Raw genomic sequence first — 20,438 nt, 5'->3', positions numbered from 1 at the left:
AAAATCCGGCTCGGAGGATCTTTGATGTTAGGCTTCGAGCCCCTGTATGTGTGCCACAGATTCCTTCATGTGCTTCTGCTAATGCTAGGTCGGCTTCTGATTTGTTGAGGCATTTGAGTAGAGGGCGAGTATATCCCCGTCGATACAATGTTCCATTGAGTATTGTGAAGGAAGATGCTTGCCGTCGAAACTTTTTATCGCTCTCGACCCCTTCTGGTATATTACCTGTTTGTAAATAGTGTATCAAGTCGTTCCTCCAATCTGTTTCCTGTGAAACACTTAGCATATTTGTCAGAGTAACAGTGGGTGATGTTATTGTGAACTGTTGCAGTGTAGATAGCTCGGACTGTGTACTGCCGAGCTTAGATAAGATATCCGCTCTTTGATTTTGTTCGCATGGTATATGTTCTATTTCAAATTTGAAAATTTTTTTTGATAATTTTTTTACTAACAGCAAGTATTTAGAGAGTAGAGGATCTTTTACCTGGAAAAGGTCATTTACCTGCTGTACGACTAACAAAGAATCACAGTATACCTTGATCGTCGAGATTTGAAGATCTAAACAGAGTCGGAGTCCGGCGATTAGTGCTTCATACTCGGATTGGTTGTTGCTCGCTTTGAAAGCTAAGTGTATTGAGTGTTCCAATATGAATCCATCCTCGGCCTCCAGACGAATTCCTGCACCACAGCCTCCGTTATTTGAAGAGCCGTCCACATGTAAGATCCATTGTTTGGCATGGTCTTCCTCGGATGGTATTGTAAGCTCGGCGATAAAATCTGCCAGGAATTGTGACTTGATCGGTCCTCGGGATTGGTATTTGATGTCGAACTCAGATAGTTCGACTGCCCATTTTATGAGTCGTCCTGCAATTTCTGGTTTGTGTAACACTTGTCTTAGTGGGTGATCGGTTCTGACATGGATAACATGGTTTTGGAAGTAAGGTCGGAGACGTCTCGCCGAGAATATCAGTGCTAGTGCGAGCTTCTCAATCCTTGGATAATTGAGTTCGGCATGCTGGAGAGTCTTACTGACAAAGTATACTGGATGCTGAACTTTGTTTCTCTCTGTAACAAGGGCTGAGCTTATTGACCAATCAGTAACTGACAGATATAGAAATAAATCCTCCCCTTGTAGGGGTTTTTGTAATATCGGCGGTTGTGAGAGTGTTGTTTTTAATTTTAAAAAGGCCTTCTCACAATCGTCGTTCCATTCGAATTTATTTTTCTTTTTAATTGCTTGGAAAAAAGGAATAGAAGTTGAAGCAAGGCAAGGAACAAATCTGGAAAGTGCAACGAGTCGTCCTGTGAGGCGCTGAACTTCCTTGACTGTTTTAGGGCTGGCCATGTCCAATACAGCTTGGCATTTGTCTGGATTTGCCTCTATTCCCCTGCATGTCAGCAAAAAACCTAAAAACTTTCCCCCTTGAACGGCGAATGCGCATTTTTCGGGGTTGAGACGCATGTTGTACTGGCGGATCTGGCCAAATATTTCTGTAAGGTCGCTGATATGGTTATCTCCGATTTTTGTTTTGGCGACCATATCATCGACATAAACTTCGATATTCCTGCCGATTTGTTTGGCGAATATCTTATCCATAAGGCGTTGGTAAGTTGCACCTGCGTTCTTTAAACCAAATGGCATAACTTTATAACAATAGTTACCGAAATCAGTGATAAAAGCTGTTTTATTTTGATCAGAGGGGTGCATCATTATTTGATTATACCCTGAATACGCATCCATAAAGCTTAAAGTAGCGTAGCCTGACGCATCGTCTACTAAAGAGTCTATGGATGGTAGGGGATAAAAATCCTTTGGGCATGCTTTGTTTAAATCAGTGAAGTCGACGCACATGCGCCACTTACCGTTTTGTTTTCTTACCATTACCACATTGGCTAACCAGGTGGTGAATCTGATCGCTTTGATAAATTCGGTGTTGATAAGCTTTTGTGTTTCTTCCAGTGATGCTCTCTTTTTCTCTTCGCCGAGTTTGTGTTTCTTCTGTTGCACCGGTCGGATTGTCGAGTTTATTGCTAGTCTATGACTGATAATCTGTGGGTCGATTCCGGGTATGTCTGATGGTGTCCATGCAAAAAGGTCGGCATGTTCTTGCAGGAAGGTAGTTATGGCCTGCAACTCGGATGCATTGAGTGAGGTACCTACATACGTGAATTTATTAGGGTTATTGTTGAAATACACTTTTTGTAGGTCATCAGAGGGTTTTGGGCGATCGAGGAAATCAGCTCTTGGGTCCAGTTCGGCTAGCGTGTGCTCCTTTTGGTTCAGGCCGACGTTGTTGACTTGTTGCGTGGAGCGATTTTGGAATTTCATGCTGATGTTGTAACATTGTCGTGCCTCTTTATGGTCGCCATGAATTGTTACAACCTGGTTGTCCTGCAGAGGAAACTTTACACAGAGATGAACTGTAGATACAATGGCGCCGAACTTATTCAAAAAAGGTCGGCCGAGAATAATGCTATATGGGCTGAAACAATCGACTACTAAATATTGAATATCATTAGTTTTTGAAAGAGGTTGCTCACTAACCACACTGATCCGAGTATTGGAACTCGTTCTCCCGAGAAGCCGACCAAGTCTCCTCCTGTGGACTGTAGCACGTTGTCGCTGAGCTTCATCTTTTGAAATGTGGAATAAAACAGAACATCGGCACTGCTCCCGGGATCCAAGAGTACTTTTTTCACTAATAGATCCCCTATCTGGAGGGTGATTACCACAGGGTCGTCCAAATTTTGTATATTGGAGTTAAAGTCGGCCTGTGTGAAAGTGACTTCTGGTTGTGGGTTAGTGATTGCTACATCTTGTTTCGGTCCTTCTACCGAGCATATTGCTCTGAACGACCTTTTCCTTGCCGAGTTTGAGTATCCCCCACTTGCATATCCTCCTGAAATACAATTGATTATACCTCGTGGTCTTTCATATTGGCTTGAAGATGCCTTCTCTTTTCCTCGGTGTTGTTCAGAGAGGTCGTTTGTTGTGGAACTGGGGCCGCGTTTTTGGATGTGACCACCGATGTATTTGTCTAGGTGTCCTTGTCTTGCTAGTCGTTCTAAGAGATCTTTGGCGACCACACAATCATCGGTATTTTGGCCGTGTTTCTGGTGGAAAGCGCAGTACTTTGACTTGTCCACGTTCTTTGTATCCTGGTATGTGCCGGCCTTTCTTGGAGGCTTAATTAGTTTGGAGTTCAAGATCTCCTTGATTATGTCTTCCCTCTTAGTGTTAAACTGCGTATAAGAATCAAATCGAGGTGTTAGTTTAAAACTTTTCTTAATGGTTGAGCTCTTATCTTCTTCACGGAAGTGTGACTTGTCAGACTTCCGAGCTTGTCTGAGCTCCTCGATGTCAATTTGTCCTTTTGCTTTCTCTCGAAATTCTGCTAGGGTCTTTGGTTTTGCTACTGCGATCGTCTCCTGGAACTTCCCAGGTCGGAGGCCGCTTTTAATTGCGTGGAGATGGACCTCGGGGTGGAGATCTGGTATGCTGATTGCGACCTTGGTAAAGCGAGTCATATAGTCCTTTAAGCTTTCGTTTGGTCCTTGCTTGATAGTGTTCAGGTAATCGGAATCGTGCAAGTATATTGCAGATCCGGCGAAATGTTCTTCAAATAACTTCGCCAACTGATGAAAACGCGAAATGGAACCTGCAGGCAAAGCACACAACCAATCAAGTGCAGGACCGTCTAAATAATTCGGAAAACAACGACATAAAACTATATCTGATGCACCATTGACGATCATTATTGATCGGAATTTCTTTAGGAACTTCCTCGGGTCTCCGAGTCCATCATAAGGCGTGAGAGTCAACGGCAGAGTGAACCTCTTCGGCAGTTCGAAGTTCATTACTTCTTTTGTAAAGGGGCCTACAGGGTCCTCGGACTCTTCTTTCTCGTCTTCGGGCTGCTGCTCTTCGTGTCGAGCAGTTTCTGAAACATGAGTCGGTTGGGACTGATGTTCCTCGTCCTCCGCCTGTTGGCGATGAGCATCGTTGTGTTCAATCCGAGCATGATTTAGTTCAGCAATTTGAGCAGCCATTATTTGGTTCTCGTTAGCCATTCGCTGATTAGCTTGTTGTAGCTCAGCTACCATTCGCATGAGTTCGGACAGTGAAGGAGGCGGTACGTCAGCCATGGATGCAGATGGAAGTGATGGGACCAAAAGAAAAAATATGATTTCCTCGGCCCCACGGTGGGCGCCAATTGATCTTGCCTGTAAGATAGATCGGCCTCAAGTCCTCGAGAATAGCCGAGCTATGTGCTGCAAGGTTGAACGTCCGTCTCTTAGAATCCGAATTCTTTATGTTCATCGTGAGCGTGAGAACACGAGCAATATCAAAAGAGGGGAGTGTACCTGCAAAAGGCACTCCGAAGCTTAAGTCAGTGTGTATTCTAGTTTACTCAGGAAAAACTTAGATCTTTGGAAATAGTTTACTTCCCTTTTATATGTGACGAGTTCTTTGTCCGTTATATTCTCGGCATTACCGTTTAACTGAATGATATCGTAACCGACCTTATTTTGTCGTTGGAACGTCGGTTATGATGGAGATGTTATTGTCGCCTAGTTATAGCTCATAATTCCGAATAGTAACGGAAGATGACGAGGTACATCATATGTTGCTAATGGTTATGGGGCCGAGTTATAACGTACAATAATGACGATTATTATGAGATAATGATGATCATATCAATACCACTCTTGGTAGCTTTTAATTGTTCTATTGGTGACTTGTGCTACATTCGAGTACTTATTTTTAAAGATTCTATCGTTTTTACCTTATTTGTGCCAAAATAAAATGATATCGTTTAATCCTATGTCTAATGTAACAAATCAGAGCCAACTCAATATTTTGTTTGTTGACCCAATATTAAAAAGGATTTAAAAATTAATATAATATCTAAAATTAGATCTTAAAAATTAGTATAGTAAATTTTAAATTTGTAGAATTAAAATAATAAAAATTATGAATTTCAAAAACTACTATAAAAATTAAGAGATTTCTGTTTATCAAAATAAAACATTGAAATGTTTGCTAATGTTTCATAAAATTTAATTCAATTTTCCCTTAACTTTGAATAAATAATTGGCCTTTTATGAGATTATGTAATTATGTTAATTGTAATTATATTATTTAACTCATTATGTACAATACTATATTTTCTTCTTTTTTTTTTTTTTCGTTACAAGAGACTCAAAATCGAATTATGGAAAAGAAAAAATCTAATCATTTTAAGTGATATCAACTATAGTTGTCATAATCGAACCATGATTGGATCGATTAGATTATTGGTTTAATAATTTACTGGTTTAACTGATAAGTTACTAGTTGACTCGGTCCAACATAAATAAAAAATATAAAATAATCAAAGACTTAAAATTAAAATTTGAAATACATATATTCACTAATATTTAAGAATAATCAAGTCTCAAATTCTAAATAAAAATAGACAAAAATTTACTAGTACTACTATAACTAGTGTTAAACCCGTACGATGTACGGGCTTATATTTAAATTTGACATATTAAATTAAAAATAATATTTTATAATCATAATTTTTTGAATTTAGTATAACACGATGATTGTCATTATATAATAAATGTACTGAATATGTTGTTTTATCTTTATTCAAAGTAAAAAGTAAATAGAAGAGTTTGAAGTCTATAATATTCTTGAACCATAGGGAAGGAGAAATGAAAAAAATAAGAACATATATAACTGTAATAATAGCATATTAATTTTACACTAAATTTTATTCATAAGGCTAAAAAAAATTTATCGACAACCTAGTATCTTATGGAAATGGATCCTCTCCATTTTTTTAACTCTTGAGAGAATAAAGTATGATTTCTCACCTTTAATTCTATAAGTGAGATCAAAATTAAATAGGAGAGAGAGTGCAATGAAAGGTGAGATCAAACACTAGACACTATCCAGTTTTTTTTCCACTGGAGATGATCCACTCCCGTATCTTACTAACTTCATTAGAAAAATAATTGGCATATGATGTTGTGCTCCTTGTTACACATTTCATCTCAAATATGAAAACAAAGTTATAGATAAATTAGTTATATCTACAGTAAATATTTATACAAAAGTGTAAATCATAACATGTTATTAAAATGAAAAGAATATTATTCTTACCTAAATATTATTAAAAACTTCTTCAAACACGATATTTGTTGTTGATGACTTTGGATTGCCGTCTTCGTCTAGAATTAAAACCCTGAGGCCACTGCGACTCTTAACTCTTGACAAAGCAACATAAAATTGTCCATGGGTGAACACTGATTTTGGCAAATAAAATTCTACATGTGATAATGATTGACCCTAACTCTTGTTAATGGTCATTGCAAAGCATACTGTTAATGGAAATTGTCTCTGTTGGAACTTAAATGGAAATCCTGAATATGAAGGGATCAAGTTCATTCTTGGAATGTACACTTTATCTCCAATATTTCTACCGGTCACTACCGTCGCTCCAATTACGTTGCTGTCAAGTTCGTTAATTATTAATCTTGTCCCGTTGCATAAACCTGAAGTCTGGTCTATGTTTCGCAGTAGCATTACAGCGACTCCTGGCTTCAAAGTCAACTTGTGATTGAATAGTCCGGAACATTTGATGTCATTTAGGAACTCTGGTGTGAACCACTCTTGTTGTACATCTTCATTCTCATCGGCTTGACATGTTGTGTCAGAACTCAAATACTCCTTTTCCATCCCTGAAAAGATTGTCAAGACAAAATCGTTTATCTTCTCGACACTCTCAAGCGTGGGTTCAAGAATTGCCACTACAAGATTTTTATTTATTTATGGAGGTTTTTTTTCTATTTGTGGAGGTTTATAACCCCCATCAAATGGTTTGTGGAGGTTTCTAAAACCCCCAAAATTTAAGGTGCCACGAGGTCTTTTGTGGGGGTTTTTAAAAATCTCCACAATCTATTCAGTGGGGGGGGGGGGTTTGTGTGTATTTAATGGGGGTTTTATATTACACTTTTGTGAGAGTTTTAAATCACTTTTGTGACAGTTTAAAACCCCCACAAATTGATTTTTTAATTTTAAAAAATAACTATTTTGTGAGACTTTTAAACCTCCACAAACTCTATAATTATTTATTTATTTTTAATTTCAAATTATTCATTAATCTTATTTCATTTACATATTCTCAAATTAAAAATTTATTTTTTAATATCAAAATTTAAAAACTAAATCTTTTATAACACAATTCCTTAATATAAAACATAAATCTATATATAAAAAAATTCTCAATGTCAATAGTTCCAATCATAATTCCATATGGTATTGTTCTAATTAACTATATAAAAGAATAGAGAGATACTTCGATAATCACATAAGAAAGGCAAAACATTGAGTAATACTTAATAGAGGCTGAACTCAATCCAAGTTTGGCTTCACAAAAGCTTTAACATTTATACATACATAACAATCAAACTTATCAAAAACTGAACTATACCGTAAATAATGAAATATGCATAGTTGTAACATTTGTCTAAATAGGAGCTTTTCCATGGACAAATATAAAGGTAAACCTTTGATGGTCCAGCCTCATGAAGAAAATTACAAGTTTTCCGGCCATCATTTTCAGATTGAATCCTACAATAATAAATACAATGAATAAATATGCAAGTAAAACTGACATATTCGTATAGATACACAAACAGAATAAATAAGTAAAACCAAGTTTAAATGGGATAAGATTAGAGCCAGCTCTTAAACTTTCTCATCAGTATAAATAGGCTCTGTGGGGCAAGCAAGACATGTCAATGTGACATCATATGTGTCTCCATTTTAATGAAAACTAGGATGAATAAAGGAGGCCTGAAAGTATTTGGGAATAACAAACCTCTGACGATAAATAGATTCCTGAGCTTTTCCATGAACTGCTTTCATATGCATGTTGTGCACTTGCCCTTTAGCATTAAGTTCCTTTGCTAGGGCTTTATTGCCAATAAGATAGGCTTGCCGTGCCTGTTTCCAAATTATAAACAATTGAACTAAAAGATTTATATTCTTTAGAAGATTTATATTCTATATGAATGAAATGAAAAAGAAAAGACACCTTTGGAATCCGAAAAGGATTTTTTGCAGCATATTCACACAATTTGGCAATCTTCCTTTCACTTGGGGGCTCATCCTGAGAGACATCATAAAATATGAGTGTCTGGGCTCCGTCACTTGTCTAATTGAATGGTAAAGTATAAAAAAACACCAATTCAACAAAATTGTTTGATTTATTAGTCTGTTAGAACTAGAATCATATCTCTTCAAGCCTATATATATACATATACCATTGTGCGCTACAATCAAGAGTAATTAGCGGCGAAGCACACATAATTAACAAGGAGGTTCAACATGAGCAAAGAGATAATATTCAAATTTACTCATATTTGACTTATTTAGAAAAAAATGGAAATTTTATGCTTAAACCTAGCTAGCATGATCTATTTGAGACTTAATGTTAGGTTAGGGGTTCAATTTCATCTTGTACAACTGGACAAGGTATCAAAAGCCAACCACTAATTTCTCACCTTCTTCAATATGCTTAAAACCTATGGCTGTAAATGTTTCTATCTGTCTACAACAACATAGATTCACAATATCTAAGCAAACCAAGGATATTCAAGTTATAAAATTTGTAATACCAATGCATAGAAATTAAAACCACTAACCTTATTGATGCTGGAAACTAATTCCTGCAAGCCTTCATTCTTTCATCAATCCTCTCATGACGTAACTACATTGCATACGAGTAAACATGACAACATACACCTTATTATTTTTTCGGTTTCTTTTTATTCGATTACGATTTAAAGATGTACAAAAGTCGAGCAAGAATTAAAAGCAAAGCCATTTTTCAAGCAATTTAATGTCATATTAGTTACCAAGAACCTGCGGATAAATCACAAGTTTTAGTTACCAGGTTGTACCTACTTTTCATGACAAATACAAGAGGATGTAAGGTAAAGTTCTTCATACTCACATGGATTTTGTTGTAGTCTAAGGCTCAAGGAAGATTATCACATTGATTTTCTTGAAATCAAAGTCCTATACAACAACACACCCTAAATCAAAGACCATCACATTATTCGTACGCAAATCATTAGTAAATCACTGCATAATTAATTCTGCAAACAATTGTAAATTAGTATATATACTACCCAAAAATGAAAGAGCAAAGTGGGTTCAGCAGATAGTTAGCAATTAACAATATCAAACTAAGGTATCTATGCTCAAACAGTACAAATTACACAAGGACATGCAGCCTGAATTTTTTCAGATAAAAAGCTCTTAATTTGCACAAAGTGGCCCAATGTTTGGAACAGAAAATACAAGAATTCTTAACCTAATAAATTAAGCATCCATGGAAATGTTTTAATGGAATAAACTCAAGAAAAATGCAAAAACTGAAAAAGGGGGGGCGGGGGGAATACTGCATTTTCTTTCTAATTCCATGCTTGATAATCATTGCATTTCCAAACATGTTTGCCACTACCACACCAGAAATTAACAGATGTAAAATACACGATCTAATATAAATATATTAAACATTTTTTTTAAGAACATGCATATATTATAAATTAATTAGTTATCTAACTAAAAAACAATCTTAGGAGCTGTCCCTAATTTCATTCTGTTTACTCATCCCTTCTCCTACTTGAATTAGGAATTGGACTCTTCCTATATTAGTTGGCTTGGCTTGTAATAATAGTACCAATGTACCATACCAGTTCTTGACCTAATTACCAGATAGCTATCCTATGCAATCATTACAATTAAAGGTCAAGCTACAGCATAATCTAGTGCATCTAACAAATGCTGCATTAACCATCTATGAATCCTCATTAAAAAAAGCATCCACACCAATGAAACACCAGAATTAGGCCATGCATCTTACCTGTTTTGAACTACAATGAAGAGTTGAATCCTGAAGTAACGATGTAATCTGATGCACTGAAGCAGACAACTCTTTCTCCACAACGACTATGAATGTTTGAAGGCTAGATTTATTAGAAGACTTCATAGGTATGAAATCAACACTCATTTTCCATCCAAGGCGGAACTTTGAAAAGAGTTGACCTTAAAAGGCCTGAATTAGTTTCCTCCAAGACCAACCAGGTCAATTTCTTCCCTTAAAGACATAAATAAATTATAAAATGAAGTTAAAATGCAAAACAAGGTCCAGAAGATCATTTCTTTCACAGTTCACAGTAACAAAGCTCCTTGTCCAAGTTTACTACAAAGAATCCAAAATGAAATTAGAGCCGAAATAGCTTCTACATCAACATGTTTCTTTTTCATATGAGATTTGCATTATGCAGAAAAGAAAAGGAAAACACACACAAAAGGAACTATTATCATCAGAACTAGTCATCTTTGTCAACCAAATATTCTACTATCATAATAAACAAATGGAGTAACAAAAACTGCAGAAACGTACCAAGTACATGAGATTCAGCCAAGGTAAGGCACAAAAATTTCCCCCCTGGTTTCAAAACTCTCTTTACCTGGAAATACGAATCAGTACAAGTTCACATGACCAATTAATTAATCTATATTATTCTTCACAATAATAACTAGAATAGATCAAAGAAATCATAGAAACCTCTGAGAGATACTGATTTCCCAACTTAGGGCCAAGCTCTGGCTCCATCAAAGCATCTAATCCACCTTTATCAATAATTGCATCAAAACTTTCGTCTTCAAGCTGCATACCAGCATTTAAAAGAAATGAAAACAACGCAGGAATCAGATAACTCAAAACCCGAAGGGCTGCTTCAGCTTCAAACTCGAAACATTTTGAGAAAAAAAAATACAGCGCAGAAAAGCGAGCAGTTGACACGCACCTGCATGTTGGTCATGTCCATGACACGCCACCGTATGTGAGGACGGAGGCGGACGTTGCGGCGGAGCATGTCGGAGATGACGACCTTGGAGAAGTCAATGTTGGTGAGTCCAGTGTATCCGGCGTCATAGAGGTGCTCGGAGAGTCGGGAGTTCCCGCAACCGGGGATAAGCAGCTGAGGAGCGGCATCGCCGCCGTCAGCATTCGGCGGGAGGTGGGAGAGGAGCGGCAAGGAGATTGTCGAAGCACATTGTGGCATTGGCACTAGCGGCAAGGAGATGAATGGTTGTGGCTGTGGCTGCGGCGGTGATGGAGAGGCGGCGACGGCGACGCGACGGCGACGGCGACGATGATGCTGCAATTTAGGGTTTTCATTCATAGGTCTTGCTCACTCTCCCCTCACTCGAAACTAAGCCAACGTTTCATTTTGGTATGGGCTTTGAGTGCTTGGGTGGGCTTCAGATGTGTGGGTGTTTTAATTTTGTGTAAATGCTGAGATTTTTATTTAGGGAGGTTTTGTAAATTGCTACAAATAGATGATGTTGTGGAGGTTTTCAAAAACTTCTATTATAAAACCTCCACCAATTAATAAAAATCTTGTAGTGATGCCCTACTCTAAAAATATCTGTAATCTAACATGTTTTGCAACAAATTTGGATATGCAAAGTCTACCAAATGAGAGAGAGGGTCATCAGTAATTGTAATCAATAGATTATCTGAAATTTCAATTTCCGATTCATCACCAACAACAGAACCAATATTTTCATTTCCAATATCAAGTATCTAATTAGTAAATCTCTTCATTTCACCTTCATTTTGATCTCAAGAAGACATTAGAAGTTTCATGATTAAGAATATAGGAATTAGTATTAGAATTTCAAATTTCAAATTTTTAAATAAAATTTCTTAATTAAACGTTCGTTGTTCGTTAGGAATATAGGAATTTGTTAATTTAAAAATAATTTTTATTAGTTTTATCATAAATAGTATAAATCCTATTATTTGCCGATAAAAATAAATAAAATTAAATACAATCTAAAAATTAATAACCTTATAAATTACGTAAATTTAGAAAAAATATTTAAAAAGAGAGAAAAAATGAAAATACTTCTATTATGGAGAAACAATCTAAAAGATAACAATGTAAATTGAGTAAAGAGAAAATTTATAAATGTTGCAAGTAAAAAAATTTAAATTTAAAAATCGAAATGGTTAAGGAGTCAATTAATTATGAATTAGTATTAGAATTTCAAATTTCAAAATTTTAAATAGAGTTTCGTAATTAGATAGTACAAATTTTGTCGAAACAACATTAGATAGTACAAATTTTAAATAGAGTTTCCTAATATAATTTTCTAAATTAATTCAATTTTGTCGAAACAACATTAGAAACAGAATTCAGTATAGAAGAATGTCAAATTAAAATTTTTTTTAAATAGTATAAATAACCTCACATTTTAATAAGACGAATAATTCTATTTACTTTAATATAATCTTTTGTAATTAGCATAGTAGCTTATAAATTATATTAAATTTTAAAAAATATTCTCAAACCTAATTGCTTACTTAAAAATTAAAAAAAAAAAGTTTATTTGAATTTAAATTTAAAATTTTAAACATAATACTTTAATTAAAAATTATAATTAGATTTTTTTAAAAATAAGTACACATTAAAAATTAATAACTAACTTAATTGTATCAACAATAATACAAATGAGAAATTTATAACTTTGTGACATTAAATACTAAATTAGAAATTAACAGAATATCAATGATGTGAATCGAATTAAAAATAAAACCACAAGTAATAACCAAATAACTTCAATTTATATTTAAAAAAAATTCTAAATTCCAAACATAAAAATTGAAAAGAACTACAAGAAAAATAACAACTCAAGAAAAGACAATGTTTCCACCAAAACAAACATATGCTTGGCATTATTCTATTAGATAAACTCTAAAAGGAATTTCAAAACATGTGCATCTAAATTCTCAAGTTTCATTCTCAATCTTGATCTTCTTGCAAGTTGAGGTATCTCTTTGCACCTTCGAATCTTCTGACTCCGAGGATAGTCGCTTGGTTGGTGTAATAGCATTTTTCAACACTTCGGATTCATCATTGTCCGCAACTTCATTAGAGAATTCAAGCAACAAATTCTGTACAAAATACTACATTAAATTAAAGACTTCCTTCTCACCTTTGATTTTATCTCAATAATATTTTTTGAATAAAATAAAGATCTAACTTTGAGAAAACAAACAAACAAAAAAATCATTTTTTGAACAAATACTTTAGCACCTTCTACTTTCTCCCTTTCAATTTTGAGGATGCCTTTGAAGTTGGAAGCAAACCACTGGTATAGTCAACATCCTAAAATTATAATTAGTTATTAATTATTATTTATAAATTAGATACTACTAATGATCAAAGAAGAGAAAAATAAACTGATTTTTAATAGAAAGTACACTTATAACTGTACTCACAATTTAAATAGAGTGAGCCTTTTCTAATTTATTTATGAGGTTTACATTATCAGTCATCTTCTTAACTTTATAAGAAGGTGAAAAATGTGGATTATCAGATATTTGAACTTCAACGATGAAGACGAAGGTCTTATCAATTAGGTTGAACAAAAGTGTAGGTGTATCCGATAGATCTCCTTTCTGCAGAGAATTACATAATATATTAATAATAAATATGTTTAATTATTCTGTTGGTCCCTATAGTTTCTTGAAATTTTCAATTAGGTCCCTATACTTTTTTTCTTTTTAATTGGGTCCCTGGACAAAATTTTTTTTTCAATTAAGTCCCTCTTAGTAGTAATTGGCTTAATTTTATAGGGACCCAACTAAAAAAAATTGGCACAGGGATCTAAATAAAAGAAAAAAAAGTGTAGGGACCCAATTAAAAAAAATTTTGGTGCAAGGACTCAATTAAAAGAAAAAAAAGTATAGAGACCTAATTGAAAATTTTGCGAAACTATAGGGACCAACAGAGTAATTAAATATAAAAATTACCATAAAAAATATCTTCACTAATATTTTTAAAAATAAATATTAGTTAGAACTTACCAATAGGAGTGGATCAAGTATCTCTACACAGCTCTTTCCCGAAACATGTTTTGCCTCCTTGTCAAAAACTACGAAACATGCACAGTCAGAGTCATCAATGACACCAAGCTTTATTCGGTACTTGCTTAATAAAAAAAAGTATAAAAAAAAGGTTAAACATAGACTTATTCAATATCTAATCCATTGTGATTAGATTTTAAATTAAAAAAAATAAATAAATAACCTTGGAATTATGGATAAAAAGAGACGGCCACAACTTGAACATTTGAAAGTTTTTGTAAAAGCATACGTGGACTTGTTGCATTCACATTGATCGTACCACCAGTCTGTAGTATCTATAATATGACTTATAGTAACCAAGACAACACAAACAGCATTCTAAAAAAAATTAATGATTTAAATTCCTTGAATTTGGTGAGTTTTTAAATCTAAAAGATACATCTAAATAAATAAGACGAATAAACAAAAATAATCAATGTACAACAGATTTAAATTAATTTTTTTCCTCAACTGTTTCTAATTCTTTTAACCGCCCAATGATTTTGTCTTGATAAATTTTTAAGAATATAGTCTCATTTGGAATTGCGCCGATATTACCCCTAAGTTCTTCAAATCTTACAAAGCTAGAAAAATAAAGCGAAAAAAAACTGCGTTAGATAACACACATAATTAATATTAAACTAAAGAATTAAAAAAATATATATATATACCCACCTATTTTTAAATTGGATGACATTTGCTTCTTCAAGATTGAAAAATATCTTTGTGCCATACATGAAATTCTGTAAAACAATTTTTCCTGAAAAATTTAATTTAATACAAAATGAGTAAAAACTCACATAAAAAATGAGTAAAATCTCACATATAAAAATTTACATAATTATGGATAAATATTACCGTTATATAACTTCACTCTAACAAATTATAAGATGACAACCGCTCCATCTTTATTGTCAGATCCCAAAAAAACATTTAATTTATGTGCATAGTTGTCAAAAAGTGCACACTTCATTATTTTTCTATGTCAAATAGAATGTTTAATGTTAAATATATTTTTTATAACAAAATAAACAAAAAATAATTACAACTAAAAAAGTAACTACTAATAAAATAATATCAAATTATACATATATTTTATATTTTCAAATTAAAAAATTAACAATAAAATTAAAACATCAAACACAATTTTAAAAAATTGATAATTAGTTTATTAATTATTTTAAACTCATAAAAAACTAACTACAGAAAAAATGCTTTCTATTAAAATTCTTTTTAAAAGAAGATTTAAACACTTTCTTTCAAAATCAATCCAAACTCATTTTTCAAAAAATTTAAATACTATTAATAAAAAAAGTTGCCTTTTTTCAAAAACGTTGCCTTTGAATAAAAACGTTTGTTACCTATTAATAATACTAATAAAAATATTCATAATAAAATAAGTTAAAATAGCAATTTAAAAAGATGAGAATATCAAAATTTTTAAATTTATAAAAATAAATATATGATTATCCATCATCAATCTCTAATTCAATAATAGTGTATTTGGTATATTTGCCATTCTTTTCAAGAGTCTTCTCACTCTTAATTCCAACAAGATATCTAACATCATCTGAAATGATTTAAAATAAAAAAAATATTGTCAATATATTTGTTAATAAAAATATATAGCCAAAATTATCAATAAAATAAATAAATTTATAAATAAATTATACTTTTTTTAAAACAATAAATTTATCTACTAAGTAGGTGTAATTGTACCCAAGAGTATTGAGAGTGTCAAAACTCATAAAATTAAATCCATATCGTGGGATACTTGACGATTCTGAAAGTTTGTGCACATCGGTACGTTGGTTTAAATTAATCACATACTCATGATATGTAGTCTTCAAATTACCTTCATTGAGTCCAACATCAAAATATCTTATTTGGTAAGATATTCCTTCCTTTAGCAAATTCACTAATCCAGACAGAAAAGCCCTCTTAACCGAGGCGTATATTTTTCCTCCCTAAAATTGATAAACAAAAATCAAAGAATAATTAGTAGAGGATAAACAAACAAATTTAAAATAAAATATAAAATTATTAGTAGAAAACTCACGTCTTCATCGAGCCAAACCATCTCAATTGAGTATGGCAATGAAGAATTTCCGTAACTTGGTAGTGTCCATAACCGTATCACTCGTATACGTACACACAAATTATCAATTGTAGGATTGATTTATGCGATTTTGTGAATACCTGCCATTGGAATAAGTAGAGAAATGTTAGATTTTGGATGTATGTAAAGAAAGGGTTTGATGTACTTTGAATTGTGGTGCTATACATATCTCATAACTTATACTTTTATAGTTGATTCATAACTAAATTTTTTTAAATTTGATTGACTTTAATTTAAATTTGAATTAAATTTGTAGATAAAGTAAATAAATATATTAACAATTTTAAAAATTTTAAATTAACGTAAATATATTTAAATTTACGTATGTAGCTGCAATTTTTGAAAAAATCTACAAAAATTTAAAAAATAATGCTAAAAAGAATCAACAAATTTTTAAAAAATAGTGTTAAAAATTTAAAAAATAACAACCTAAGTATAACAACCCAAACAAATAATTTAAAATTTGAAAATAACAACCTAAGCAAATAATAATTTATAATTTATAAATATAAATCTAAAAATTTCTAATAACGACACCTAAGCAAATAAACTCTCAGACTCAATGTATGAGCGCCCCGTCAGCATATGAGCTTCCCATTTGTATTACTGAAAAAAATCTATAAAAATTTAAAAAATAATGCTAAAAAGAATCAACAAATTTTTAAAAAATAGTGTTAAAATTTAAAAAATAACAACCTAAGTATAACAACCCAAACAAATAATTTAAAATTTGAAAATAACAATCTAAACAAATAATAATTTATAATTTATAAATATAAATCAAAAAATTTCTAATGACGACACCTAAGCAAATAAACTCCTAGACTCAACGTATGAGCGCCATGTCAACATATGAGCTCCCCATTTGTATTACTATAAAGATAGTATTTCAATTTGACACAATAAGAGCACATTAGTACATCATATCAAGGTTGCAAGAACCGGACCGGTCAATGAACCAGTGGAGTAACTGGTTCAATGGTTTAGAAGTTCAACCGGAATTCAACCGGTTTAACTAAATTAAAATAAGATTATTAAAAATTTAATATATAATTTTAAATATTTAAATTTAATACTTTTTAAATGGATAAAATTTAAAATTTTATAATTTTATATAATAAATTATCCATTAAAAATTAAAAAAATTTTAAAAATCAACATTTATAACTAACAAAAATCAAAATGCATATAATACCACAACAGTTATTCCAATTTCATAAAAATAATAATAAAACTATAACAACAGCATAAACAATGATGGAAACATTGCACCATAACCCAGAATCAACAACTAAGAAAAAAATCAATCTTACAATTTCAAGAAATTACTGAAGACCAAATTGCTAAATTGCTAAGTAGTCAAGAGGTTCAAAACTCAAAAGGGGCTAAGAAATCCAATTAACCAACTTGAAACGACAAAGACCTGAGAAGAGAATCTAAAATTCCAATATCCATAAAATTAATTCAGAATCCAATGTCCATACAATTAACTCAATCCATATAATTAACTCAGAAATCAGAATATATACAACAACAATCTAAAAAATTAACAAGAAAAAAAACGCAACTCAAGGGAGGTGTAGATGAGTGCTTATCGGAGATGACTTGCGAAGAGAAGACAGCCAAGTAGACACGCTCGCGATGGCGAGGAGGACAGAGCTGCAAGCAGAGATAGGGCGAAGAGAACAGGGCGACGCGAGGAGAACAAGACAACGCGAGGAGAAGAATAGACCTTTGAGTGGAGAAGACGAGGATGGCAACAACCGCGCTGACGCCAAGGTTGATGGTGGGAGCGTGGCTGGGTGCTCCTCTTAATCTCTAGGGTTAGGTTACTAGGGATTAGGGATTTTGCGTGAAGAGGGAAAGGGAGTTCTATCTCACCCGTTTTCCTTTCTTATATATAGAAGGGACCAAAACGACACCGCATTTGTGCTGGAGGAGAGAACCGGCTCTTTGAAAAACTGGTCCGGTTCATTCGGTTCACCAGTTAACCACCGGTTTAGCCGATTTTTCAACCAGTTTTTTGCAGAGTGGTTTTGTAGCTCAACTAAATCGGCCAGATGATCGGTTCCGGTTAACCCGGTCAAACTGGTCGGTCCGGTCCAATTTTCAGAATATTGCATCATATAATTAATTCAAAAGCCTATTATCTAACCATAATATCAGTAGATTTCAACACTAACACCAAAATAGATAACCTTAATCACAACACTAGCATTGAAATAGATCAAACAGATTAATAAATTTTTAGTGCTTGTTTGGATGTCATTATCTTAATAAAAAAAAAGATCTTTTTTAAATGAAAAAATATCTTTTTTTTATTTTAGCGTGTTTGGCAAATTTCTAGTAGTAAAAGTAAAAGCACCAGAAAAAAAAATCTTTTATGAGAAGTTACAATTTACATCTTTTTTTAAAAGATCTTTTTCTCTTAAAAAAAGATATTTTTTAAATAATAAATAAACAAAAAAGTACTTTCATATTGTTATACCCAATCATAACTGATAGTAAAAAGATCTTTTTGCATAAGATATCCAAACATAAAATTACTTTTACTTTTTTATAAGATCTTTTAAGAAAAGATAACTCGAAAAAAGATCTTTTCTTAAGAGCTCACCCAAAGAAGCCCTTAGTAAAGTTTATATTTCTATTAATAATGGCATATAATTAAAAATATAATTAATTTAAAAAATTAAAAATTAAAAATTAAAATTAAATTAGATATCTATAAAATTATTTAATTCAACGTTAAGCATGGTGGTAGAGTAGCAATTGGGAGGCAACATATACCTTACCCGCAGGTATCCAACCCGACCTCACCCGGTCGGGTAGGGTTGCAAACCCGATCCGCAGCGGGTAGGGTTCTCGTGCAGATCGGATAGGGTGCGGGTTGAGTCTCAACCCTACACGACCAACCCGCACCCATATATATATATATATATATATATATATATATATATATATATATATATATATATATGTTTCAAGTGAATGTTGAACTAAAGACCTCTCACTAAATGCAAAAATTCCTTAGTCATTAAAAGAAGATCATTAATTGATAATTTAATACTTTTTTTTAACATAAAAGTCAGCTCTATTTTAAATTATCATCAAGTTATATAATAATGTTCCATCTTTTTTGTAACTTGTGGGTAGGGTTGGGTACCCGTGGATTTAGAGCGGGTAGGGTTAGGGTTGGGATATTCTCAACTTGCGGATAGAGTAGAGTTGAATTTATATAAAAATCTCAACCCACGGGTAGGATTAGGGATGGCTCCAAACCCTACCTTACCCTACCTATTGCCACCCCTACTAATTACAGGTGGACAAATAGCACGTTGGATCACACAAGCAGTGCTATGAAGCACCATAAAACGCGCAGTTGGTGTTATCAAACTGAACTGGTTGGAATGATTTTTATTGGTTCTCACCGAACTTAACCAATTTTCATAATTCACACTAGTTCTTATTTTTGAACGGTTTGATTTTTAAAATTATGATATCAACTATGTTACTTTCTGTTCCGGCCCGGCCCGCCTGATGCAGTCCCCCGGCCCGAGCGGCCGACTCGGCGAATTAATGACAACCGACCTGGGGGGAGCGCCCGGACTTTCCCTCTCCTCTAATAGGGCTCGTGATAGCTGGAAGGAGGAAATTTCCTGGAAGGTACTAAACATTCCTGTGGGACCTGCCCTGGGACACAGAGTATAAAAGGGGAGGGCCCTACCCCTCCCCCACGGTACGTCACTATCCATTCACCTTTACTGCCATCTGTACGGATTCTGACTTGAGCGTCAGAGTCCTTTTTTCAGGTGGTTTCCCCTATTCAACACCACAGCTCGGGAGGTCGTGAGGTCTCAGTCTTCCACTCTCCATCACCACAACTCGGGTGATTCGTCCATCCATCCAGCACCAGGTCCAGATCCCCCTCATCTCACTTACCCATTCCATTCACCTGATCCGTTTGGTACCCGGCTACCGAATATTTGGCACCGTCTGTGGGGACTGGCCTGAATGGACTTTCTGTTGGGTCTTGTGAAAGGAGATGATGGAGGCGAGCCACGTGGAGAGGAAGTGGTTCACTGAACCAGTAGGGTAGCTTCCTTGGTTTCCTCCCACGAACGCACAAGATCCCCCCCCGGAGACATGAGCAACCCTCCCATTCCAAGGAAAGGCATCCCTTTGGAGGGACGGGAAGCGACAGCACCAGAATAATGCAAGAACTACGCCACAGGGTACAAAACTTGGAGCGGGAGCTAGCGAGAAAAGAGCGCTACGAGCCAGCCCCGAGGCAATATCGTTCCCGGTCTCCTCAAAGGAGGGGGAAACAGAGGGAG

The 20,438-nt window shown here is 33.8% G+C and overlaps 1 protein-coding gene across 5 annotated transcripts; it reads right to left on the bottom strand.

Moving 5' to 3' along the window:
- Window positions 1-6,130: 6,130 nt before the first annotated feature.
- LOC107648354 (uncharacterized) lies at window positions 6,131-11,374 on the bottom strand. Of its 5 annotated transcripts, XM_088492087.1 has the most exons (10): window positions 10,876-11,373; window positions 10,635-10,736; window positions 10,470-10,536; window positions 9,927-10,160; window positions 9,012-9,076; window positions 8,701-8,765; window positions 8,091-8,165; window positions 7,875-7,999; window positions 7,561-7,624; window positions 6,131-6,732 (listed from the first exon to the last, which is right to left on the bottom strand). In XM_088492087.1, exons 1-4 carry the CDS (start codon window positions 11,251-11,253, stop codon window positions 10,063-10,065), a joined length of 645 nt encoding a protein of 214 aa, XP_088348213.1. In that variant the 5' UTR covers window positions 11,254-11,373; the 3' UTR covers window positions 6,131-6,732; window positions 7,561-7,624; window positions 7,875-7,999; window positions 8,091-8,165; window positions 8,701-8,765; window positions 9,012-9,076; window positions 9,927-10,062. The 5 variants fall into 5 exon arrangements, with proteins under 5 accessions (XP_088348213.1, XP_088348215.1, XP_088348214.1 ...); XM_088492089.1 differs by lacking the exon at window positions 6,131-6,732 and having other exon boundaries at window positions 7,416-7,624; window positions 9,927-10,108; window positions 10,876-11,374; XM_088492088.1 differs by lacking the exon at window positions 6,131-6,732 and having other exon boundaries at window positions 7,416-7,624; window positions 9,012-9,093.
- Window positions 11,375-20,438: the final 9,064 nt, after the last annotated feature.

The sequence above is a fragment of the Arachis ipaensis genome, chromosome B6, assembly GCF_059453495.1.
Source record: "Arachis ipaensis isolate K30076 ecotype BB chromosome B6, ASM5945349v1, whole genome shotgun sequence".
In the NCBI taxonomy this organism is placed as follows: Eukaryota; Viridiplantae; Streptophyta; class Magnoliopsida; order Fabales; family Fabaceae; genus Arachis; species Arachis ipaensis.
Note: the sequence above shows the minus strand (reverse complement) of the source record. Positions and strands in the feature narration are given on the sequence as shown.